Source organism: Acanthaster planci, linkage group LG10, assembly GCF_054643075.1.
Source record: "Acanthaster planci isolate LZ-2023a linkage group LG10, COTS_SCS, whole genome shotgun sequence".
NCBI lineage: Eukaryota > Metazoa > Echinodermata > Asteroidea > Valvatida > Acanthasteridae > Acanthaster > Acanthaster planci.
In genome coordinates, this window is record NC_141786.1 from 13,955,819 (window position 1) to 13,982,829 (window position 27,011).

Below are 27,011 nucleotides of genomic sequence, written 5' to 3' on the forward strand. Positions count from 1 at the left end.
TGTACACGTAGCTCCATGTTCATGTACATGTACGTTTGTGCTGGAACCAGTTCTTCCACGCATACCAGTTTCAATGTTTTCTCCAGTATTTCATGTACCATACATCATACAAATTTCATTTCTAAACAGCACAGTCAGTGGTCAGATTGTGGAAAATTTTCATACAAGTCAAAGACACTGTTCAAAAGTTTCAGCAAAATTACAAAAAATATAGCCGCAATGGAGACATGATTTGGTAATGACTATATACATGTAACTTACCAGTATTAAACACTAAATACAATAATAGTTTATTTTCAAAACTTTTAAAACCATTGGAGTTGGTTCTCAAAATGTGTAAAATCTTGAAATGCTGACCAGCACAAAAGTTTGCCAAATATACAAAAACCTAAGTCTAAAAAAGGCTCCGGTTTCTGGTCACCACGCACGCTGCTACAGACCTGTGCGTCAGCAAAATAAAGAGTTTTTATTTTGCATAAAATGATTTCCAAAAGCCACCAAACTTACTTGATTGGCAGGAATTCTGCTACCGTGTAATGTGTTTTTGATGGGGGGGTTGAGTAATACGTATGGTGAAGGAATCCCCCTAGGCCTCCATACCTTTCAGTCGGACACTCTTATAAGATGCTGTCATTCGTGTCAAAATCAGTTGGCTGCGGCTTGATATCATGCATGATTCTACAAGAACTGGCCATAGATGCTGCCAAATACTTGGTGTAATTTCTGGCCGTAGCCAATTGATTCGGACCCAGGCCCATGTCTGTGAACCAGACAAACAAAGTGGTCTTACGTCCTGCTTAGGTATACAAATTAGAAACACTTTTAAGCAACAACCCATAAAAGGCCAGTCTAATTTCAGTGTCAGTGAGGTAGTGGTGGTACATACGCATGCAGTGCGTGTAGTGGCGATGGACATCACATTATGACAACCATACATGTACATGTACCGGTACATAATAACTCATGCATTGTCACTTGCTAAGAGCAGATTTGAGTGAGGAGATTTTATTTTCTGAGCCAAATTTCCCCCCAATATTTTATATGCAGCTTGTTTCTAAAACGGAAAACAATGTGCACAGTGTATCATTCACCTCATGAGAATTCTATTTTCATTTTCACTGAGGAGCTGAACTGTTTCCAATGATTTTTTTCATGGGCCATATTTGACCTGCAACTTGTTTCCTCTCAGCTAAAGCAGAAAATAATGTGCAAAGAAGGTCACATATGCAGCTTCTTCATAAGAATTTCATTGAAAACTGGAAACTGGAATTGAACATTTATTTTTAACATATGATTTTTCCATGGTTGTGAGTGCTGCTGTATTTTAACAAGCTCAATCTTTCCAAGAATAGAAGCCTCTTTTTTGAGTGAGATGACTGAAACCATTGCCTCTCGTCATATTTTATGGTCTTTTTATTAATTCAAAGTTGTTAATTCACACTCTTCTCGTAGTAACAAGGCCATGCGCTCTAAAGTATATGTGCATTCACATCACGTCTAAGAAAAAAAAAAGGAAAAAAACATGCATCACGGCACCACTTTTGGACCAAGCCCATGACCAGAAACAGAAGTCTTTTGGGGGGGGGGCCTAACAAAGTATTTTGTATCTAAAAGTTTGTTCAATTCCACAGTCAACATCTTGCATACACTGCACACATAGGTTTATAAATTATATATTATCCCCCAATGAATTGCTGTCCTTTGTTTACTTAACAACATAATCTTTCACAAATTCAATTTGGCTTTTAAAATGATCCTTCATTAGAACAGGTGAATCTGTCAAATTACTCCCTATTCCAAATGAAGCTCAGTAAATCTGACCTGGACTTCACCGGTGACAGCATGATACACTGCAATGCAAGAATAAGTTGTGCCAAGGTCTATCCCAACAATCCTTGGTTTCGGAGGAGGTAGATAATGCTGTCCAAGGTAGCCTGCTAGCAGTAGAGCCAGTATAGAAGCACCTATAAATACAAAAGTTACATGTAGCTATGGAACAAGTATCACAGCCTTATGACAAAGTTGAGATGTACACGTACAGCATATTGTACAGCTGTACTGTGTACATTAAAGTTTCACTCAAATAACATCCCTTCCAACAGATTGCTACACACATGTATCGGCAAACTGGACGTCAAACTTTCATGATGCATATTGACTGCACCATATTTTGCAGGTACATGTACATGTATATGTATCAACATGGGTGAGTGAACCGCTTCATTGAACATCTGCACTGTGCATAGCATGTATGCACACAGGCTGAAGAGGTGTTATTTGGCACAATCATCAGGAACATTACCATGTGCCACATCATAATCAGACACATCAATCTGTGCTGGAAATTAGGCATGGGGAAGGGTGGGGGGATGACTTGCCTGTCCATGAATACATGTATTTGAAAAGAAGAGTAGGGGGAGGCACCATATTGGGACAATGTTTGTGACAGAGAATCTTGTATACATGTATGCACATCTGTGAATGCGTATTAAATTGTGTATCAGATTGGCATATTTATAGCTTTTACAATTGTTATCCTTTTTAGTGATACTGCAACATTTTAGTTGTTGGAATGTCCAAAAATATCTTCACAATCTGCAGATATAACCCCCCCATTCTACACATTTAGAATAATAGCACGTTCCACTACTGACCCAACATACATGTATCTGCTTTGTTAGATGCCCCAATCTTAATTGGACTTTAATAACTCAACATGATAGCAGCTTACACGTTGTGCAATCCAAGTCCAGGGGCAATGGTGTGCATGTGGTGTAGGGGTCCATGGTGTTTTGTACATGTACACCACACCACAGGGGAAAATTGGCAACCTCAGCTTTGCCTTGAATGTCATTTGCCCCTTAGGGTTTACAAAACCCATGGACCCTGTCACAGTAGGAAAAAATTGTTTTGTTATACCATGGCCATAGACTAAAGTGGAACTATCTTATATGCATGTAATACATGTACAGTACATGCATATTTAAGATAAGTAGCAAGCAAAATTAGCCAGATAAATTAAAACATTTTGACAAATTTAAACACTTGAACAGCAAATTACAAGGAAAGCTACTGATTGTTGTGTCCTTTGTTGAGCTGTAATTTTGATTTTGTTGTGTTGTTTGTTTTTTGGGGGAGGAGGGAGTTTACAAGAGAAACCTGGGAATCATAAAGCACTGGGTTTTGTTGACTGGTTGAATTTTAAGACATTATTTACACCAAATTCTGCCAAAAAAAATGACAAGATTGAAGAGCAGACAAGAAGAGACAACGGCATAAGCGTTTTACATTTATAAACAATGGCAATCGGAGCACAAACAGTGATGAGAGTATATTGGTGTTCCATGAGCATTATAGCTGGGTGCAAGAACAGAGGGTCTAACTCGCGGGTTTCAGTCATGGTTAGAGTGAAGAAAGTAGTACAGTGGAACACTGTTATGACAAAGTCCTTGGGACTTCACAAATAACCTTGTTACAATCGTTATGTTGTATTATCAGTAATGGAAAACAAAGAAAAACAAAGACTTGGGACCTAAAACTATCCTTGTTATGAACATGACCTTGTAAACAGTGCTCTTCTTATGTGCGTTTGACTGCATATGCGAGCGGACACAGTGCTCCAATGTCTCCCACAAAGTGCATATCTCCTACTATCGATGGTGCGTAGTACCATCGCAGCTATCCACCCAAGATAACACAACTACAATGCAGTAGACACAATAAATCAACTGTGAGAAAGATCACCATTATTCATCATTTTTTGTAACTTGCAACATTGTTAATGTACATGACGCGGAAGTGATACATGAGCTTGTAGCATATCACATGATCAATTCACAACAACCAATAAAACTTCACCATCTATAGCCGTGGTAACGTTATACATGTACAAGTGTAGATGTATCTCCCCATTTTTAGACTTGGGGGATGGGCCATGTTATGATCCCTCCCCTCCCCAAAACTTTTGGGTGATGAGAAAACTGGGACGTTGGGAGAATTTGGGCTTATCTCCTGATGTCAGGAGATCATTGTAAGCTATCAATAGCCAAAACACAAACGTCATTGTAGCTTACACAGCCAAGACACAAACGTCATGGTAGCTTACATAGCCAAGACTCAAACGTCATTGTAGCTCACATAGCCAAGACACAAACGTCATTGTAGCTAACATAGCCAAGACACAAACGTCATTGTAGCTTACATAGCCAAGACACAAACGTCATTGTAGCTTACATAGCCAAGACACAAATGTCATTGTAGCTAACATAGCCAAGACACAAACGTCATTGTAGCTTACATAGCCAAGACACAAACGTCATTGTAGCTTACATAGTCAAGACACAAATGTCATTGTAGCTTACATAGCCAAGACACAAACGTCACTGTAGCTTACATAGCCAAGACACAAACGTCATTGTACATGTAGCTTACATAGCCAAGACACAAACGTCATTGTAGCTTACATAGCCAAGACACAAACGTCATTGTAGCTTACATAGCCAAGACACAAACGTCATTGTAGCTCACATAGCCAAGACACAAACGTCATTGTAGCTCACATAGCCAAGACACAAACGTCATTGTAGCTTACATAGCCAAGACACAAATGTCATTGTAGCTTACATAGCCAAGACACAAACGTCATTGTAGCTTACATAGCCAAGACACAAACGTCATTGTAGTTTACATAGCCAAGACACAAACGTCATTGTACATGTAGCTTACATAGCCAAGACACAAACGTCATTGTAGCTTACATAGCCAAGACACAAACGTCATTGTAGCTTACATAGCCAAGACACAAACGTCATTGTAGCTCACATAGCCAAGACACAAACGTCATTGTAGCTCACATAGCCAAGACACAAACGTCATTGTAGCTTACACAGCCAAGACACAAACGTCATTGTAGCTTACATAGCCAAGACACAAACGTCACTGTAGCATACACAGCCAAGACACAAACGTCATTGTAGCTCACATAGCCAAGACACAAACGTCATTGTAGCTTACATAGCCAAGACACAAACGTCACTGTAGCATACACAGCCAAGACACAAACGTCATTGTAGCTCACATAGCCAAGACAAAAACGTCATTGTAGCTTACATAGCCAAGACACAAACATCATTGTAGCTTACATAGCCAAGACACAAACGTCATTGTAGCTTACATAGCCAAGACACAAACGTCATTGTAGCTTACATTGCCAAGACACAATCGTCATTGTAGCTTACATAGCCAAGACACAAACGTCATTGTAGCTTACATAGCCAAGACACAAACGTCATTGTAGCTTACATAGCCAAGACACAAACGTCATTGTAGCTTACATAGCCAAGACACAAACGTCATTGTAGCTTACACAGCCAAGACACAAACGTCATTGGAGCTCACATAGCCAAGACACAAACGTCATTGTATCTCACATTCAGGTGATTCCATTTCTTACAATTTTTTGGTATAAAAAATTAAATGTGGTATACATGTACATGTAATCCCTGTCCCTACACATTCACATGTCCTCACCAATGGTCATCTCACTCTTTTTGATGTAAAAAAAAATTTTGTTACTGCAATGTTGTTCCAAATTAATCCAGTGTAAAGGTAATTCTGTCCAACCCACCTTGTGCATGCATTCCCACAACTCGGTCACAACCTGATACATGTGTTGGGGTGGCACAATACAATTGTTGCCTACTGTGTAAGGGCCCATGGTGTTTTGTATGTAACCCAAAGGGGAAAATAGCAACCAAGGCAAAGCAGATGCCATTTGGACCCGAGGGTGTACAAATCTACCGGTATAGACCCTGTCACAGCAGGCAACATTGTAATGTTATAACCTGGTAATAGATTTCACAAATGCAAGGGAGGAAGCGAAGTAAAATACCGTACATGTACATTCAAAATCCCAGCAAAAAACGTTTTGTGAGTTTATTTTTAACTGGCACCTGTACACGTTTGTAATTCACTGATTTACTTTCTGATTTATTCTTTTCAATGTCACCAAAAGGTACATGTACATTTGAGACCCCAAAATTATAGTCAGGCACCCTTTTGGTACATGTACATCTGGAATAAAAAGGAATATAGACACTGGACACGCACAATTTACAATGCATTTGCACAGTAGACCTCTAAAATTCCCCAAAACTAGACTGAATTTTCCAACCTTGACCCAAGACAAGCACTGACGCACAAGTGGCACACAATCATGACAATGATTTCTTCTAAAATGTACATCACATATATGGCCAGTTCAACAGTGTCTGGCGTACATTTTGGACACTTCAACAGTGTGTTATTATACTTATAATCCTGAAGCAAATTTTGATTTTGATAAAAGACATCAGCTAGTTGGTACATTAATTTAATAACAAAATTTATTATTTATTATTATAAGGGAACAAATTCTACTTTTTCAAAACAACTTATCTAAACAAGTTGTTGGTGATGTCCTCTTTCATATCAGAGAGAATAGAGAACAGTGCTTTTGGTTTGAAAGGGAAATTTTGGGTAAAAACGGCAGTGTACATGACCTCTCCAAAGACAGTTGTGATCGACAAATAAGCGAATTGTTCATGTAGTCTGGTTCCTTGACTTGGATGGAGATTTATTTTTATGAATCCCAAATGCCTGAGTCAGGTAACCAGATGAAAAACAAAATGGCGTGATTGGACTAAGTGGTTGTCTTTTGCCAAACTCGTGTTTGAAATTTGACGTTTTCTTGCTTAAATATTGTCAAAATTTACCTAAACTGGGCATATCAGAATTGAGTAATGGTTCCTTAAGGTCGAAATGTTAGTTAGTTTGAGAAAGTGGACTTTGTTTCCTTATTATAGGAACAGGGTGCTAATGGTAATGAACCCCTGAATTAGTGGACTGAAGGGTGCATTCCATCAAATGGTTTTGTTTCTGCGAGCGAGCTTATTAATATTTTGTGATCCGACAGGAATTTTACAATAACACAGTCCATAACCAGGAGGGATCTTAGAAATATTTCTATAAATCCTGAATTTGGGACTGATACATGTTATTTCCAAATTCCAGTTTGGGGTATAAATTCTTTCACAAAAAAACCCAAATTGTGGGCCTATTTTGGATAGATGTGGGTGGCTACATTTAAAAATGAGCGCTTAGTTTTACTGCTATTTTAGGGGTATCTTCCTTGAAAGGCAAATAAAAATTTTTTTAAGGCTAACCCCCGTGAAATTGAAATGAAAAGTGATCTTCTGGCCATAATTTTGAATTTCCAGTGAAAAAACCGAGGCTAACCTCTTCACGAGAGTCAACTGGTGGTGCTATTTCGGTCTGATTTTGCACTGTTTTCTATGGGCGCGTATTTGGTGCAGTGCAGCATGTAAAGACAAAAAAGCGGTGCCCATGGCAACAGACCAAAGGGGTGCGCCCTGTTCTTTCTTTTAGTGCTTTTTTACTTACGGGCGGAGAAATGAGCAGTTTTGTCTTTAGAAGTTGTCAAAACAGTAACGATTATACCCAAAGATAAGGGGAATGTGCGCCATGTCTCTCAGAGGGACTTATTGACTATTCTGTCTGATAATACATTGTAACTGGAAGAGGGCCTGAAATTCCACAATTTTTTTCTTCCAAAAAAAAACTGCCCCCAGACGCCTGGGAAACAGAAATTAGAAAGGTTCAATCAACTATTCCGTCTGCTCATCCTCTTTCTGGTAGGTTTTCTTTTCTGTGTCCTGCAGTTTTGCAGAAGATGTTTGATTTCTCCGTTTGTTTACATAATAAAATTGCCATCATTGTGCACAAAACAGTTCTGCATTCAGAGGCAACAGACAAACTGTATTATCCTTCTTCAGTAAAACAAGAAAGCGGATTCAATTTTTGGAATTGGTTTCTGTATTTCGTATAGATTTTCTTCGCTTTGATCCATTTTTACTGTGAAACCGGCCCCCGAGGTGGTATTAAAGGGTGCATTCCACCAAATCAAATGGTTGTATTTCTGCGAGCGAGCTCATTAATATTTTGTGATCCCACAGGATTTTTACAATAAGACATGCCATAGTCAGGAGGCATCACAGAAATATTTCTATAAATCCTGAATTTGGGAGTGACAGTTTTCAGTTCGGGTATTTCTTTCATAAAGATCCCCAAATTGTGGGCCTATTTTGGATAGAGGCAGGCACCTACATTCAAAAATGAGTTCTTAGTTTTAGTTCCTTCTGCTGCTTGGGACGGTATCTTTCTTGAAAGCCAAATAAAAAAAATTGTTTCGTAGCTAACCCCCGTGATATTGAAACGAAAAGTGATCTTCTGGCCTGTCTGGTCATAATCTTGAATTTCCAGTACAAAATGAAGGCCAACCTCTTCACGAAAGTCAACAGGCGGTGCTATTTCGGTCCGATTTTGCATTTGGAGCAGTGTAACCTTAAGAAGTTCTTACCATCTGTCTCTTATCTGTCGCCATCAAGAGACAGATTGCAAGAGAGCCACTACGTCCTAGCCCTACGTTCCCTGTCTCGACTACAATCCATCAGTTTCCGACACTTTCACCTGACTAACTTGAGAAAACAGTCATAATAACCAAAAAAAGGTTACCCAGTACTGTAACTGTTGCACTCATTCCGCCGTCTCTTCCGGGAAGTTTGACTTAACGATAAAACTAACCCACACCTGCGTAGACGGTATAATAGTTCACACTTCTTACATGTACAGTACATGTACGTTGAATTGCATGTGCACCACGCACGGGCCACGCGCGAGAAAGAAACCTCACCGAGCCCTTAGTCGTAGCCTATCCACTTGTAACGGAAGCGGCTATTCTGGGAACCCTCAGAGGAGTGTCATTATTTGAAGCCGTAGCCAAGGATAAATTCTACTTTGCCATATCCTACAACTCAGTAATTATAGTCTGGCTACCAAGCTTCCTGTATAACTCTAGGGTCCAGACCAGTAAATAAGTTGCTACAGACAAGAGTGATAAATTTCCCCACTTAAAAAATACAACTTTTACAGGTGTTCAAGACATATATATCAAATTAAAGCTCACTTCCTGGTCTTTCATTTTCCTTTCAATTTCAGTGGCTTAACCGATGACTTATGAAGATTTTCTCCCCTTTGGCTTCATACGTGTGATTGCATATATTGTACACGTAAGGGTGCAGACCACTAATTCAAGTGAGAATTTTTGACCAGCTCATTAGCATTAAAAGTGCCCCCCACAGTATCTTTTGAAAAAGGACATTGTTTGGGCCCAAAAATGGTGAGATTGTGTAAATCGTTACCAGGATCAACTTCCTGGGTCTTTGAGCTTTCATATGAGAGCAGAAGGGCTAAAAACTAAGGTAGAAAAATGGTCCTAAGTGCCCGAGAAAGTTGAGGGTTGCCACTTGAAAAATGGCTGCAATCAGACTTCGGAAAAAACACTTTTTGGGGGTTGATTTTGTTTTGTGGGAATAATTAAAAATGTAATTGGTTAACCCACAAAAAATTGAAAAGAAATTGAAAGATAAGTGACCAGACAAGAATTTCATTTGTATTTCAGGGATGTTGGCGTGCATGCTATTGGGCCCTGAACGGTGCTGATTTTACACTTTATTCAATGGGGCTTGAATTAGTGGACTGGACCCGTATAGCTCGAAAAAACGGCAGTCAGGAGGTCCATCGCCATTTTAGAAATTGATGCCTACACTCAAGGCCCCGTTTAGTCCGATACTTTCAGAAGTATATGAGCCGACAGTCCTGCCCCTGGATTTCATCCACCTTCTTAACCCACCGGCCAGTCCACGTGCTCCGAAGTGCTCTAATAGAAGAGAATTTGACAGCTCGTGATTCTGTCCGCGCAGGCAATTTTGGACCTATTTACTAGATCTCCTGAATATCCAACAATGATCTTCATTATCATGATTATAAAGATTGGATAGGTCATCGCGTATTGTTAGTGTGAACAATGGCAGCGCTCCAGGAAGGTGACGTAATGGTGTATGCTGTGCTTTTTCAAAACTGATTATGGACAACTTACCTTTTTCTTGGGGGACGGCGGCTAAGGCCCGGTCCCCTCCCGAGAACAAAAATAAACAGGAAATGCAAAAATATCTTTTCCAAAATAACTGACCTTTTTTTAAATTAGATAACCCACTCAATAGCGATAATATTATAACCTGTTTTTGTGTATGTGGGTGTTTGTTTTGTTTTTTACTCATTCGCACCTTGTCTACGCGGTCTTACTTTGGCAATATTTTCACTTTGGGGCGGTTTAATCATGATTTATTAAGTGTGTACAAATTTGAAAATTTCATTAAGACCCAAAATAGACTTGTCAATAAATACGATGTCTAAACTGTCCATGTGTTTTTTCCTCTAATTTCTAAAAAACTTCATTAAAATAAAATAAAATTTTAATTTAATTTTATACTTTCACATAAAAAATAGGCTGAAATTCATTCATATATTAACAATATTTATTGAAAACCGACATGTGGCATACAGATGTGTAACCTGGAGCACAAAATGATCGCAGCTTTATAATTGAACAGCCAAACTCTAAGTTACCACAGACACTGTAAGTCAGATTACTTGATTGAGTTCACAACTTGACCAAAGATCTACATTTAAAACCACTATCTGGAATGAAAATAGGCCGGGTCAGTCACATTTAACTGACAACAAATAATTTTACAATTTAGACAAAGTTTCTTTCATTACGTTGACTTTGAATTTCCTGCAAACTACAATGGCTGCATTCATTGTTTGGCATGCACAAGTGATTATCCTCTACAGACGAACACAGGGCGAGGGTTCCCATCGTTCCCCTCGTTTTCTCCGTTTTCTCCAAATGCGCAATCTACATTCAGAATTCACATCTTTGCCTGAACAGAAAAAATGAGCTTGTTACAGTTGAGCTCTGAAGACAAATGACATTGGTTCAATTCGGATGCTTCCATATTTATTTGAACAAATAAAATCAGAGAAAACATGTTTTCTGCAGAGGTGCTCTTTAAAGGACAAAGGTGATTTATGTAGGAGAAAAACTAATAAATACACATGTAAGACAAAACATATATAATTTATAAATGACGAAACTAATGTGTACAGAGCGAAACGGTGTACACATGTAGGTCAAAACCAACAATTACAGGCTTATATGGGACGTAACTAATACATGTATGTAGTACATGTAGACCAAAATGTAAAATAAACAGAACGAAAACGTAAAATATTACATAAAACGAAGCACCATCAACCGACCAGTCAGTATGTGTGTGGTTATGTTCACCCCTTCCACTTAGTTTGTGCGCATGCGCTACAATTCCGCAAAGAATGTCGCGGTCACTGTCTGTTGATTAAAGTAACGACGCCTGCCAGCAAACGACTTAACCAAAATACATCCGTGGAGATCTTCCGCACTGTGTAAAGGTTTGCTGACTTTATATTAGAGAAGTATAATCAGGCTTCAGATTTCAGTTTGTGATGTGTTTCTTGTCAATCTTCAGTTACATTTGGGAGGAAATGGGGTGAAAAATGTCCGTGTAAGCCTACGTTACATTTCCGAACGTAAAAAAGGGTATTTTTAACTCGAAAATGTGACCTGTTCTCTAATTTTTCCACTCATGCTGCATATCTTAATATATGAAAGAGTTCTGTAAAACGTTACCGTGTTGTGTTTAAGCTATGGGGAATTGTCTTTGTTAGTTTGATCAATTTTAATTGTGGCTCTTTGTCGACCGGTCAAACGGTAGCGGAAAAAAAAGACGAATAGTCTTGGGCGATATATGTCACTCACTGCGAATGATCCCAAAGCCTCTTTTTCACACTCAACAGTTATATAAACTCTTGCTTCTAATGTCTGTTTAATCAAAATTACTTTCAAAGTTGCGTTTTATTAAAACTGGCTGAAAACTGAGCGCAAATTGTTTCCTGGTTTTGGATCACGCATTAAGTGCATTCACACAATATACTTTGAGAACTCATCTCGCTATACGGTCGTTGCAGCAACTTACGGGACGTAATGGGTTCATCAGCTGTGCGGCATGAGGTAGTATTGTTGATGGCAGCTGAAAAAGTTGAGTCGAAATTTACACAAGATCCAATTGGAATTCTTATTTATGAGCCAAGTTCTCTAAATTGAGGAAATTTTCATTAGAATATATATATATAAGGTTTTTACAATTGTTGTGGCTGAAAGTAGATTTGCCGCTCGCGTGGTTACTTTCTGGAAACCGATCCAGAACGAAGAAAAATGTCACCATTTTCGTCGATCCTATACGTCCGAATTAAAAGTTTAAAATTTGAAACTGATTTGGTGGTAACAGTGGTATCTCTATCACATAAGGTGGAAGGTGACCACATTTCGTTGGAGTTTGAGGATTTTTTTGTAGAGCTACAATGTGACTGAATAATTTTGCTATCTTGAACTGGGAATGAGAAAAATTTCATTGGTCGAGTTGACTCTCTGTCAAAGCCAGGTAGCAAACGGTCGAGTTGTCCGAAGTCTGGTTGGCAAACGGTCGAGTTGTCTGACATCTGGCCATGATCTCCATCAACGCACGTAAACTTATACATGCACAACAGCGGACAAATAATTCTCGTGCAAAATATTCAATTCGCAATAACTTGAAAATACTACCGATGTTTTATCGGGTCTTAATACACACGGCCTTTCACTTTCTTTGTTTGAATAATCTAGAGAAATTTTTTAAAATGGAAAGACCGTGGACGCATTTTCTTTCAAATCTGATCTTTTTTTAATTTGTTTCAAATTCTGTGCAACTCATTATAATTAATACAGTGGTTTAATGTTTTCTGATCAATCTGGTTTTTACTATGAACTTCATCTGATTGTATTTTTTTAAAATAAATAATGGCCTCCATTCGCGGAAAAAAAGTGTCGGAACGATGTCCCAGGTCGCCTGCCCCGAAATCCACAGTGAAGTATCTAGTGCGCATGCACTCTCAATAAGTGGTGCACCGGGTATGCACGTACGTACATGTATGTTTCAGAGGCCGGAACGTAATGAGGGCAATGGGAATTCGTGCCAGGCAAACAGCTGCTTCATTTCATGAAATTTATGTCTTATTTTAATTTTTTGGAAATAAAAATTCCTGGCAAATGTATAGTCACGGTAAGATATGGCGTTTTCCGAACGTGTTTTGTGGAAAATAAAATTGAGAAATAGTACCAAAGAGGTAAAAATTAGTGATTTTTGTGAAAAGCTCTTTTCGTAAGCGATAGTTTGTTAACGTTTTGATGCGATTTTTGAAGGCTCGAAACAAGGAATTCGAAGTTTCCTGAAGTTTCAAAGTGGGCTGTGGTGGAGAAAGGTGTGAAAGTTTTAGATTTGCTGACGGTTTTGCGCAAAGATCTTTTAGCGCCGCTAAGCGGCGCAAGATGGCGAACTTCACCGTTAACATACGTAAAACGTTGTAATCGCATAGGCACCATTCGAGCAAGCGACACGCGTGCGCAAAGCACATTAATGCACAGGTGCAGGCACGCGGCAGGCACGTGCACCTGGTGAGCCTGCGCCTAAGCATTACCGTAAACTGCGCTGGCGTATGGCTCGCTCAAGTTGCGCCCACGGTAATTACATCTTTTGGGCAGAGTTATCCATCTTGCATCTTCGGCGCTATACGATTTTTGGTTTTGCGCTAGATTTTTTTTCTCTTACCGACCGGACGCGTTTGCATACCGACCTAACTCGGCACCGATGCCGTTCATCCTGCATAATCTTACGGCCTTGCGAGCGTATAAGAATTCAGTGACTCGGGAACGAAGACTAACACAAAAGTACAGTGAGTTAACATGAAGTTTATTATTGAAGCCAAGTTCTATCTGTCATCGTAAAATTGCCAAGTTAAGAAAATTTTGAAATTCACGGTGAAAAAAAAAACTGGCGAGGAAATATGGCACTTGGTTCTCAACTCCAACTGGAATGTTTATTAACTAGGGAACTGCAAGTTTCAGTTCACATAAAGGTCGTTTGGTGCAGTGGTGACCCAAGTGGGAATGTACTAACCGTGGAAACGAAGTGACCTGTGGTAACTATGGTAGGCCTAACTGCGCAGCCCATGTAAACTGGAAAAACTCTGGTAGACCGTGACCAGTGAAACTGTCACCCGTGTCCTGTGTCCCGTGTCCTGTGGTTCTACAAATATAAGAACATGAATAATTTCCGAAAGGCAATTGACACGGGCATGTGGCCTTAATAGTTATGTGTGAGCAGAAGTAACTGAGAGACCAAAGGGCCTCTAAAATCTTCCAATTATAAAGGAACGATCTCACTTACTTTTAAGATTCACGCACGGGGTTGGTCTGGGATAATTTGCAGTTAAGTAGGCTGGTTTGAGAGTCACAGTTAACCTTGGGATTTGGAGAAATTTAGGTGGGAAAATGAAGTGTGAAATTCGGCAAAATAATCACATTTGACAGAATTGACTGGCTGGTGATTAGATATACAAAATATTGAGGGCGCTATTGACTAAAACCGTTCAGCTGTTAACTTATAACTAGGTGAATCAACAGGGGGCACCGTTCAAGTCTCACTGTCTGTCGATCCTTATTAACGCACGGTACATATCCCCAGTTGTACATGTACTATACACGCATGAACCACATGAACATCTACACCGGTATGGCGCTCACAGCTGTCTCCCGGTTTCAGCAGCTCCCTCTGACGTAGCCGGACATGAAATGGATGACTTTCCCGTTGTTGTGCGCAGAGATGGCATGATGTATTTTTACCATATTTGGTAAGGGGACCGCTGAGACCGGGAGACAGCTGAGATCGCCACACCGGCCCCGTCGAAAATGTACATGTAAATGTGCACACATATGTACGCCGCATATACACATATGTAACGGGCCGCAGTAACCGTACATGGTAAGTGGCTGGATTGGTGTTGTGCATGTAAAACGCGTATAGAAGAATCAAAATGTAACTCACGAAAGTCGAACAAAAAAATCTAGCTACATAGTGTAACAGGGCCAGATCGCGGTCTAAAAGGCTTGACAGGCTCAGGATTTAGGGGGGGACGAGACGGGACTGACAACACTTCACGGACTTACGACTAGTACCAGGACTGACAAACACAGAAATAATAACACACCAAACACAGCTTTTAGATTCCTCTATTATTCTCAAACTGATTAGCTTTAATTTGTCTCCTTTCTCTCACTTACATTCTTCTTGATTTCTCCGATTTCTTCTTGCTCTAATGACCAGTTAATAACACAATATCGTGGGACGTCTTGCCTCTTTTCTGTTCTGCCAGCCACTGCCACACGCTGCCTGCGAGCGCGAAGCCTAGCGGTGCGCTGATTGGCCGGCATCCTCTCAGGCGGCGATCACGCACTGATCACGCGCCCTGCATGCGCTTCGCCTCGCTCGCTTCTCTACCCCCTCCTTTAAGGGGAGATGTGTCCCCACATCAGCAAGTTTCAAATACAATCCGTAAGAACAATAAGGGACTCGTGCTCAGCATAAACAGATATCACATTAGCTCAAGCAACATCATTTAACATCAATTATAATTATTCGTCAAAACACTTTTCAACATCTAACCATGTTTAACAACGGTTTAAGATTTCAAAACTCAAGAGTTCTCTTAAGAAAAACAAAAAACGAAACATCTCTGACAACTTTAACAGTTAAGGTAAACTTAACTAACTTCTCTTTGACTTTAATTAAAAAGTGAGCCAACAAAATGTTATGCGCAAATCTCGTAGTCTAGGCCCTACATTTATGGATCCATCAGGAAACGCTCCTGGATAAGCCGAAGTGAAATCTTCCCGTCGCTCTCCAGGACCTCTTTTATGGTGCTTTCCACCACACGGGAGCCCTTTATCGGGTCGCTCTGGGTGCCCACGTCCTTCGTTAGGCCTATGAGGGAGTGGAAGGGGCTATTGGAGGCATCACGGCTGCCTCGCTCTCTGTCGGGGGAGGAGAGTGTAAGTCTTTTACAAGACTCCGTTCCACACTCCCAGGCGTCAGACTCACCACGTCATCTTCATGGTTTCGTCCTGGGGTTCTGGGGACTTCAGGCTCTGTGTCTCTGGCATCTACTGACTGGCTTATCGAGCCCTGGTTTTCTTGGTGTGCAGACTGCCAGTGTCGGTCCAGGTCGCGCTGTCGGACAAAGGACTGGGGGCAGTAGGGACATTTGATTCTTTCACGGCGACGATGCTGTTCGTCAATGTGGCGTCTCAGATTGGTTTGGGTTGAGAATCCCCTCTTGCATTCAGCACACTGGTTGTGCCTGGTTGGGCTTCTTCGCTCCGTCGGTGAACAGCTTCTACTTTGGCGCATCCTTGGCCTGCAGAAAACAGAAATGAAACGCAACAGGGTTCTAGTCAGATCTACACACACCGATCGCCAAACCTATCAGGGGGTTTACGCTTGCGCCTAGTTCGTAAAGGTTCACTGTCAGTGTTGTTCTGGGATATAAAGGTGGCTTGTTCTGCTTCCTCTGGTTCTCGGATGTTGTACTCTGATCATCAGTAGTGTCCCATACTACTGGCTCGTCTCCCTCATCCGGATCGTCAATGGCTTCACCTATCTCTTCTTTGTCTGGAACCTTGCCTAGCTCACTGTCGTCAACCCTGTCGGACATTACTGGTGGATTATCGGGTACCTCTAATGCTGTTTCAGCAGATGATGACTCCGTTTCACGGCATAGCTACGACCGATCTACCTCACCATGGAATGGTTTCAACAACTTTGTGTGAACCACTTTCAGCTTATGTCTTGGGCTCTTCTGCACCCTGACCACTACATCACTGAGGGTCTCCATAATGAGGTAGGGACCATCAATTTTCGGCTGCAACTTCGGGCATACCCCCACCTTCCCGGTGTTGATTCTCATCATGACTGCTGCACCAACTTTGTAGCTGTCGTTGGTTGCTTTATGGTCATAGTGCCGGCGTTGATAGCAGGCAGATTTTTTAAGGGTTTTCTCACTTTTTCGTGAGCCAACTCTAATCTCTTCAGCAAGTCAGCCACGTAGTCAGGGGCATCCAGCGACTCGCCTGGCAGAGCAGAGTTGCAGATGACATCGATTGGAAGCTTCACTTTGCGACCAAACATCATTAAGTTTGGTGACATTCCTGTACTCTCGTGAGGTGACGCTCGATATGCCATCATGATGGCAGGTACATGTAGATCCCAACCTTTCTGGTCTTTAGATGCATATGACGACAACATCACTTTAAGGGTTCTGTTAAACCTTTCTACCTGCCCGTCGCTTTGCGGGTGGTATGGTGTCGTTCTAGTCTTGTCCTGGTCACTTGGCGTGCCGAAGCGGCTGATAAACTCGTTGACGAGGACATTAGCAACCACATCAGCAGTAATTGAAGCCACAGGGTACGCTTCAGTCCATTTCGTAAAGTAGTCTGTTATAACTACTATGTAGCGGTTCCCGGCAGCAGTCTCAGAAAATGGGCCTGTGATATCGATTGCTACCCTCTCTAGAGGGACTCCAAAAATCTGCTGTTGAAGTGGCGCTCGTTTGGTCTTGTTGGGCAATTTCTGCTTCGCACATTCGAGGCATTCATGAACCCAGTTTTAAACGGTATATCGCATCTTTGGCCAATAGAAACGGCACTTGGCTCTCTCGTACAGTTTTGTAGTTCCCAGGTGCCCTCCAGTTGGGGCATTGTGCAGTTGCCTGAGGACGTCTCCCTGCATTTCAGAAGGGACCACCAGCAGGTAGCAAACCTCACTTCCGGTGTCATTCTCCCATCTGCAATGTAGCACCCCCTCCTTGAGGCACAGCTGTTTCCATGCTCCCCACAGTGTCTTCAGAGTAACGACTTCGCTTGAGACCTCTTCCCAGGTTGGGCGGACAGTTAGGATTTCTAGCCACTGGATCACTTTACATAGGACAGGATCTCTTCTCTGTCGCTCGCGTAGTTCTGTGATGGTCACACCTTCCAACCAGTTTGCCGGCACGGCACTTGCTGCCCGACAGCTTAAGGCCTCGATTTCATGTAATCCTGTATGCCGTGCCTTGGTAGGACAAATCTTCCTAGCTGTCTCCGGTGGTTCCACACCTCCAACAGGCACGTCATAGTCCGAGGACGCACCTGATTCACTCTCAGTCTCCTGTGGACGTTGGCATTGGTTGCAGAGTATCCTTGACATTGCATCTGTATAAGCGTGCTTGTGCCTTGGCCTGTGCTCTACGGTGAAGTCATACTCTGCCAACTGTTGCAACCATCTGCCTACTTGTCCCACTGGCTCTTTGAATCCAAAACAATCACTTGAGGGCTCCATGATCTGTTCGCAGTCTAAATCTCTGGCCATAGACGTATGGGCGGAAATACCTCACAAAGTAAACAGTCCTTCACTCGTTGAATCTTAATTGGATCCGTCTTCACCCTGTCGGCAGAAACGATGTGTCCAAGGTAGGCCACTTCATCTTGAAACAGTTCGCATTTCTTGGGTTGGAGCTTAAGCCCGGTGGCCACTATTCTTCCCAAAATCAGCTCCAGGCGCTGCACATGCTCTTCGAACGAAGTGCTGTATTCAGTTATGTCATCCAGGTACACGAGACATATTTGCCACTGTAACCCTTGCAATACGCCGTACATGAGGCGTTCGAACATTCCAGGCGCATTGCAAAGTCCGAAGGGCATCACTTCGAACTGATATAATCCGCTAGGTGTGACAAAAGCCGTCTTCTCTTTATGCTGGTCATCCATAGGGACTTGCCAATATCCCCAAGCAAGATCGAAAGTTGAGAACAACTTTGACCCAGACAACGTCTCGATCGTCTCGTCAGTACGAGGAATGGGATAGGCATCCTTCCTCGTAATGGCCTTCAGCCGTCGGTAATCAACACAAAACCGTACCTTCCCATTCTTCTTCCTCACCAAGACGATTGGCGAGGCCCTGGGCCCTTTAACTGGCTTTATAATGCCTCTCTTTAGCATGGACTCCACCTCAGCTTCGGCGACATCTCTTTGATGAAGTGGGAGCCGTCTTGGTCTCTGTTTTATGGGGGCCGCGTCCCCGGTCTCTATTCGGTGTTTAACGAGTTCAGTCCGTCCTAGATCACCGTCATGTGTGGCAAATTGGTGCTCGTGCTTGATCAAGAGGTTTTTAAACTTGTGACGCTCCTCCGTGTCGGGCAGTCTTGAAGACCTTTGATACAGATCTTGCAGATGGATGGGCAAAGTCGGATTGTCTGACTCGTTAACAGAAGTCAATTCTTCGACAGCTGCTCTTACAAGCTCAGGAACCTCAGTAGGGTTGTCCTGCGTTGTGAGCTCGGGGCCTATTGCATCTCCTGCACTAAATGCTGCTTCTGTTGTTCCCTTGTGAAGGATGACCTGATCCTCCCCTTGGTTCAAGAAGCGTAGGGGTATCATGTCAGCACTAATGCTGAATACCGAGGGTGCAACCATGACATGGCTCCTTTTGTCTAATCCCAGTAGCAATTTATTTCCGATCGAAGCCACAGTAAATAGGTGCCGAACACTATTCCCTGCAAGCTGTAATTCAGCCTCCACTTCTCCTGCCACTGGTAACGCTTTGTTATCCGCCAGTAAGACTTTAATGTCATCAGTGTTCACCACAGTAGCCTGGTCCTGTTCTGACCACCGCTTGACAACCTTGGCTGAAAGCAGAGACACTGTTGCCCCAGTGTCCACCAATGTGTCCACATGTACCCCATTAATAATTGTATCTAAATGCATGCCTTCACCAACAGCAGCAACATTCTCAGTCTGTAAATCAATAATCATGGACCCCTCTTTTCCCGCTGTACCTTGGCCCTCAGGCACAGCTTCCACTGGTTTCCCTGGTTCTGATGAGGACTCGTTGTACCCGATGACTTCTGTTGCCCCTGTCCTATTTCTTTGGTCTCACCCTTCTCCACCTGAGGAAAGTTGGCCTTCACGTGCCCAAAATCTTGGCACTTGAAACACTTGATGCCTCTCTCGGAGGGCTGCTTTCGGTTGTTCCAAGTGGTCTTTCTCCCTGATGAACTAATCTCAACTACAGGTTTTTCAACCTGAACTGCCTCAACAGTTGCGCTTCTGAGTTTCTTCAGATCCGAGGACCGACGTTCTTTCTCGGCTTTGTATAGCGCCTCAAGTTCCACAGCAGCCGCCACTGCTTCATCCAATGTGCTCGCTCATATTTGGATGATTCTTGTCCGGATTTGTCCATCGTGGAGTGTGTCCAAGAAATGATCACGCCCCATTCTGTCGCGGCTATCTTCTGGCAGGTCAGCATACACCTTGTCCACAAGCTGCCCAATTTCCTCTGCCAATTCTACGAGGCTTTCCAAGGACTTCTGTCGGCGGTTTCTCAGCTGAGCTCTGTGCAGTTCCTTCCTCCCCAAAGGATCAAAGCGGGACTCCAAGGACTTAACAAGTTGCTTGTAGTCCTTAGCCTCGGCTTGAAGACTACCAAGGGTCTGTTGTGCCGATCCGGGAAGAAGTACAGCGAAGTACTGACATTTTTCTTTGTCGTCTGAACCATTGATGCCTGCACACATCTCAAAGGGTTTGCGATAGGACTTCCACGGCCCCTTTTCATCATAACGGTCAGGTTTTATGATCGGCCTCTCCTTGCCCTGGTGGGACTCTGTTAGCTTAGCCTCTGCAGCTCTGTCACCTTTGTTGACAGGCAGTACAGTTCACTTAAACTGGTCTTGCTTCCCTCCCGGCCGCGGTTGTGTCAATCTTGGGACTGCCGTGATGATAGGCGACAACCCTGGCATGGGGCTCCTAGACTCATCAGTGGCACTTCGCCTCTCTGGTAGGGTGGCCTCGGCTTGTCCTTGTAGTTTAGCGACCGATTGGCAGTTGCTCGTCATAAAAGGCAATACTTCGGTATTCCAACCTTCTTCAATTTTTCCAAACCAGTCATCGGTGGTTGTCTCTTTGGGTCAACAAATGGTGGATTCCGGACTGGCGGGGTTGACTGTTCCCCCCATATTTTGCAGAGCTGAACGGGTTCTAGAAGCGGCTCGACGTGTGAGACGGTTGCTGGTTGTCTGCTTGTACTCTGGTTTTCTCTTTTCGTACTGGGCAAGCATTCAGTCTGGTCAACATATCTTATCCCTCTCCAGTCCATCTTATCGTGGGGAGTTCGATGGTCATGACAATTGTCTCCCAGTGGAAGAGATACAGCTGTACCGATACTCTGTACTCCTCGCAGGTCATCGCCTGTTCTCTGAGCCGTCGGTTGGAAGCTTAAGCCCTTGCTCTCCCTCGTGGATGACGCAATTTTCGTATCACCACCTTAGCTTTGTTTTGGCCATACCATCTGTCGAATTTAGTAGGGGTCTCTTTGTTCCCTGGTTCGGAAAAGACTGCCAGAAATGTCCATCCCAGAGTCGTGCCACATGCTTGATTCATCCCTTAGTTGGACATTCGTGACGGGAGTCTTCACTTGTTTGTACCCTGTTAGTGGGACTTTACTGCCTACTACACTGATAGTGGCTCCGTACACGGGACATTCACTCTAGGATGTGGTTGAGGGTGCTCGCTAGAGATACCTGGGCTATATCCTTCTTTCCCAGTACATGTTTCTCCATGATTTCCATATGCGCTGGCTCCAGGGTCATGCTGCATTTGTCTGGCTTACGGGCTGACCAAAAACGAGCTTAAGCTTTGTGTTCGTACTTCAATTTCATGGGAAACCCTCTCATACTCCCTCTCAATTGCATTGTACAAGTCTAACCCCCTAGGGTAGAATAGCGTGAAGGGAGTCTCTGTATACCAGACCCATCCATTGTGCGCCAATCAGAAACTTTCAGCGTCTTTAATTTGATCTTTTATTTTAATTAAACTCGAACTGAGTGCTCCGAAACGGCAGTTTCTCCGGCCGGAATGGCGATCTGGGCGGAATCACTCCGGGCGGATGTAGAAGGCTCCGCGCAAATGGCTCGATCCGGGAATCGGGTGTTCCGGGCGGACGGTTCCAGCGGACTATTCCGGCGGATGGCCACTTGTGCTGACCCACGCACCGGCTCGGTATACACCACAACCAGACTGCGTAACGCAGAGTCCCCTAGTTTCTACACGCACGGCTCAGTATTCACCACTGCCGTAATTCGCTGCTAAGTCATCCGTTGTTCCTCGCACCGGCTCGGTATACACCACTGCCGTGCTTCGGCTTTCCGTCTATCCTAAGTCGACACTTTCCTCCTCGGTTGTTCTCCGTCTAGTTTCTCCCAGTAGAATCCAGGATTTCGGGGCTGAAATCCCACCGCTGCTGCCAGTGTAACACGGCCAGATCACAGTCTAAAAGGCTTGACAGACTCAGGATTTAGGGGGGACGAGACGGGACTGACAACACTTCACGGACTTACGACTAGTACAAGGACTGACAAACACAGAAATAATAACACACCAAACACAGCTTTTAGATTCCTCTATTATTCTCAAACTGATTAGCTTTAATTTGTCTCCTTTCTCTCACTTACATTCTTCTTGATTTCTCCGATTTCTTCTTGCTCTAATGACCAGTGAATAACACGATATCGTGGGACGTCTTGCCTCTTTTCTGTTCTGCTAGCCACTGCCACACGCTGCCTGCGAGCGCGAAGCCTAGCGTTGCGCTGATTGGCCGGCATCCTCTCAGGCGGCAATCACGCACTGATCACGCGCCCTGCATGCGCTTCGCCTCGCTGAAACATACATGTACATGTACGTGTGTTCCAAGTGCGCTCAGGCTGACTCGTTGAGTAATTTCAAAGGCCGCTTCATACGTGGTGTGAAAGCGAACACAAACGCTAACTTTTGAAGTCAGATAAAATCTTTGCGCTGCAAATTAGCACTCGTTGAACACATCTAAACTCTTTAGTGACGCATAAAGTTATCTTGACAAACCTACCTTTAATGCTGATACTGCAGGCAAATGTGCAAGAAAAGCGAAGTTGGTGTCATTACAAATTTGCATCGAAATTTCGCCCGAGGTATCAACCGGCCTTTAGTTATGATAAATTCATTGTTTGAATATTGTCAAATGTGTCTCATAAAATCAATATAAATTTCTAAAATTACGTATTGTGGTCGTTTCTCCTCCGTAGTCAGTGAATCTTTCGCTCGCTGGGCCACTCAGCCCGGTCGCGGCGCCGCTCACGCGTGATTTGGCCAAGGGAAGCTGAACGAAATGGCACGCCCGGCAAAGATATGTGTGATACCGTCTACTTCTAGCTGGTTTATTAACTTCCACTCAATTCCTCAACGCGTGAGGTACCCTAACAAATCAAGTAATGCTAAACATTTACAAACGGCAAGGAGGGGCATAAGGACCCATCGCGCACCCCCTCGCCCTGCCGAGATACACTGTCACAATATTAAATAATGGTACAGTCCTGGGTCATGTACTCACATGAATTAGTTACAAACGTCCCGTCAGTACCCAATCCTTATGCACAATCCAAGATGAACTAACGGTTTAGTCACAATCGTCTACACATTGGTTAAATCCCGGTACCAAAGTTGTGTCGGTCGATCCAACCTGAATTCCTCGGCAGCTCGGCTTAGACTGACTAATTTTCCCAATTCTAGCATTTACTCACTGAAAACACGTTGTCTAATCCCCTGGCAGTTATACCAATACCCCCTTTGTTCCATACCCCTGACTGGACATACTTGACGGCCCCCAGTTTCCAAACTCCCAGACCTAACCCGAAACCTAACTAAGTGCATCACCGGTCAACCCCACTTCCATTCCTCTGGAGTTTAAAAGGTCATCAGACATTTGCGTTACAATATCAACAAAATAAACTTCAAAGAAAATTTCGAAAAACAAAGTTGAAAAAACACTTCACTTTTTGAAAATATATACATTTACCTCATGGCACTGTTGGCCTTTTGTATGTTTGTGAGAAAAGCAGCTTTGTAAAATCCGACGATTGCTTATTGCAACAAATGCATTATTGTAAAATAGTTTGAAAACAACCGATTAGATTGTACACAATTGGTTGTTTTATATTCTTGTGCTGATTATAGATTCCATAGAGAAAGTACTTCTTAAGAAAGCGCAAATCACTTCCATAACGTGAGGAACTGTATGCACATGTATGCGTTTCCCGCCTAAATCACTAACACGCGACAGTTAAAATTTCTCCCAGACCACGAATTACCGTCAATCCGATGTCTTCAAATATGAAAGACGGGCATGATTATTCTTTTGTTCCGTGCAAGATTTGCCCCTTGAAACAACTAGGAACACGTCTAAAAGTGGAGAAATAAATGACTTGACTTGATCACATTTTGTCTATCTCCCGTTCACAAGCGGATTGAAAATGTCATAGATTGTTGCAACGCTCCAGCTAAATTGGTATGTTCTTCAAGCCTGTTCACCACACACTTTTCAAACAGTGTTCCAATCCAATAAGAGTTAACTCTTTCACGTGATGTAGCCATTCGGTCACTTTTCCAGACTATAGAGAAAAAAGTGCAAATATAACATTCTGCCATTTGTACGACCCCCTCTCCCTTCCACCACTTCTTGAAGCCCTCGTTCCACAGGAGAAAATTGTCTACGCGTGTTGAATGTATTGAGGTATGCATAAGTGATACTGAGAGTTTGAATGATTGTACTACAAAATGCTCAGGAACCCTCCACGACTGTTAAGGTGTTCAATAGCTTACGTATGTGTTTTAATAGTTTTGTTATACCACGGTCATAGATTTTTATTGGTTGCGAACGCAATATGTCACAAGCGCGCATGTATCATTCACGCGTCACGCGCACTGGCGATGTTGCCGGGCCGCAAAAAAATTATGGATGACGGTGATATTTCCCACAGTTGATGTGTCCTGCCTACTACGTTGTAATTAAGTAAGCTTGGGTACGAGGGTGGATAGCCGCGGTGGTACTTCACGTATGTTCGTGTCCCATTTCCTTAACGGAAATTAACTCAATTTAGAACTGTGTATGCTCAATCCTAAACAGCAGCTGCCCTTTTTGCGCTAACAGACGACGCTTTTCGTCGTTGTCGATAAACTGGAGTACTAGAGAATGGAGAGTTCGGGACCCATCTTAAAAACTCGAAAAAATCTTCCCAAACCCAAAACTCTCCAACCCAAAACTCAAAAAACGAGGGAGCAATTCTTTCGCTCTCACCGCAGCTCTTCTTTGAAAACAAAAAAAATCTTAAATTCCAAACATTGACGACAAACCATGGATCTCATTTTCGCGAGTTAATTCGAATACGCAAAGATGGTGGGCGCACACGCCGCTTGGTTTCTTGTCCCATCGACCGCTGTGCCGACACAGACGACAACGTGATGGCCCAAGCCAAAAAAGATATCCAACAACAGCAACATCGCATCTGCTTGGTGAGGGAGACGAAACCGAACGATCAATGCATCTAAATAAAATTAACCCCTTATAAAAAGGAGGAAAATTTTAAACATACACATTAAATACTTATAATAATAATAATATAAGGAATAATATGGAATAATAATTCCAAAATACAAGATGTCACCGAATCGTAACGTCAGATTAGAATACAGACATAATTCTTACGGCTATTATTCGTGGAAAAAATCATTTTTTTAATTATTGGAGTAGGCCTATATCGAACGACATATCGTTCCTTTACCTGCACCGCGGAGGCCTGGACGGCATATGCGCAAGGAACACATACCGGTACAGGCGATCAAAGAGTACCTAAAACAGTTTAAATACTTGGATCGCAAAACATATCAAGAATTACTCCAAGTAATGCAAAAAAACCAATTACATACAATCGCCACGGGTAGAAACGCTCACATGCTGCAAAGAGATCTAATTGCAGCGATCAAAGCTTACATCCAACCAGAATTGTTTGACGAAACACGAACAACGATCTAATTTTTTCGCTTTTTTGCTTCACACAAAAAGGATATCGAATCAAAAACGTTGTTTGAATTGCGAAAATTAGCAGCTTACAAGTTCCAAATAGCGATCAAAGTCCAATCTTCAAAAGATAAACCAGATCAAGGAGACATCGTTATAGAAACGTTTACATTTTTAAGCGAAAAAGTCACGGTGTTTCAGGAACAAACGTCAAGGACGTGTTGGAAGAACAGAAGGAACGATTCTTAGAGGGAATTATATCAATTTATCCACAACGGATCTGGATTTCAAATCGACGAAATCGTCATATCAACGTGGCGCTTTATGATCCGTTGGGTGGTACTTACATCAAGCTACCCAAATATATACCACTCAAAGAAGCGGTTATAAACGTCAAAAACAACGATTGCGAATGTATACGTTGGCCGATATATGCAGCTCTTTGGCTTTATACCGACAACGTCAATCGTCAAATCGAAACCAATCCAAGTTACAAAATACAAAAAGAGAGAATCACAACACCGCATCGATGCACTTCAGTATCGATTGATCGTTCCCCTTCATCGATCGATCGTTCTTCTACATCGATCGATCGTTCTTCTACATCAATTGATCGTTTCCCTACATCGATATACACATTGATCGATGAAAAAAGAGTGATGAAAAAAGAGTGATGTAAAAAAAAATGACAAAAGTGCGACGACGCAAGATCGATGAAGAAAGATCAATAGAGCTACATTGATACCAACGTTACGCAACCTCTTCCAGTACCAAACAACACGTTCCCTGTAACCATAGCCCACCAGTACTCAAGGCCACCCGTGTTCATTACCCGTCGGTCTGGTCTGAGGCAATAAATTGAGTTGTTAGGTGGGTGTTTATATCTAGTTTAAACCACAACAAGAATATAATTTCTATTTCCCCTAAATGGGATGCCAGTTGTTATGGGTAGATCCTAGCCACCGTGGGCACATTTTTTTCACATTCCCTGGGTATTGGATGCATTATATTAATCTGGGGATCCTAAACCAGTCTTGGTTAACCAAAATATAAAATTACATATGATTTTAAGCAAAAGAACTGTTGTCTGTTATTTAAATCTTATTAAAATGTAAAAAATTGCCTTCTGATATGAGAAATGTAGTTTTACAAGATCTCTCAAGTCCTGCAGAAATAACAGGATGATGTGTGCCTAGTGAAACCCTTGTAGCTCCAATGCTAATATCCTTG

The 27,011-nt window shown here is 42.5% G+C and overlaps 2 protein-coding genes across 5 annotated transcripts; both read right to left on the bottom strand.

Moving 5' to 3' along the window:
- Positions 1 to 45: 45 nt before the first annotated feature.
- LOC147797841 (uncharacterized) lies at positions 46 to 8,742 on the bottom strand. 3 transcript variants are annotated; one of them, XR_015426988.1, is made up of 3 exons: positions 8,417 to 8,742; positions 1,822 to 1,964; positions 46 to 760 (listed from the first exon to the last, which is right to left on the bottom strand). XR_015426988.1 is itself a non-coding variant. In XM_087142832.1 (3 exons), the coding sequence occupies exons 1-3, from the start codon at positions 2,784 to 2,786 to the stop codon at positions 587 to 589; spliced, it is 372 nt and encodes a 123-aa protein (XP_086998958.1). In that variant the 5' UTR covers positions 2,787 to 4,156; the 3' UTR covers positions 46 to 586. The 3 variants fall into 3 exon arrangements, 2 of the variants coding, with proteins under 2 accessions (XP_086998958.1, XP_086998959.1); XM_087142832.1 differs by lacking the exon at positions 8,417 to 8,742 and adding an exon at positions 2,732 to 4,156; XM_087142833.1 differs by having other exon boundaries at positions 47 to 760; positions 8,572 to 8,739.
- Positions 8,743 to 10,419: 1,677 nt separating this feature from the next.
- LOC147797842 (uncharacterized) lies at positions 10,420 to 25,331 on the bottom strand. 2 transcript variants are annotated; one of them, XM_087142878.1, is made up of 5 exons: positions 22,408 to 25,331; positions 15,152 to 16,284; positions 14,259 to 14,332; positions 13,989 to 14,117; positions 10,420 to 10,841 (listed from the first exon to the last, which is right to left on the bottom strand). In XM_087142878.1, exons 1-2 carry the CDS (start codon positions 22,555 to 22,557, stop codon positions 16,264 to 16,266), a joined length of 171 nt encoding a protein of 56 aa, XP_086999004.1. In that variant the 5' UTR covers positions 22,558 to 25,331; the 3' UTR covers positions 10,420 to 10,841; positions 13,989 to 14,117; positions 14,259 to 14,332; positions 15,152 to 16,263. The 2 variants fall into 2 exon arrangements, with proteins under 2 accessions (XP_086999004.1, XP_086999003.1); XM_087142877.1 differs by lacking the exon at positions 10,420 to 10,841 and having other exon boundaries at positions 13,541 to 14,117.
- Positions 25,332 to 27,011: the final 1,680 nt, after the last annotated feature.

What these genes read in the sequence shown, in the direction of transcription:
- LOC147797841 (XM_087142832.1), bottom strand. Translation starts at nt 2,786, where the DNA reads ATGGACCCCTACACCACATGCACACCATTGCCCCTGGACTTGGATTGC. An exon ending in GGACTTGGATTGCACAACGT is followed by an intron (nt 1,965 to 2,731) that starts GTAAGCTGCTAT and finishes TTGTATTTATAG; the next exon opens with GTGCTTCTATACTGGCTCTA. An exon ending in CTGTCACCGGTGAAGTCCAG is followed by an intron (nt 761 to 1,821) that starts GTCAGATTTACT and finishes TCTGGTTCACAG; the next exon opens with ACATGGGCCTGGGTCCGAAT.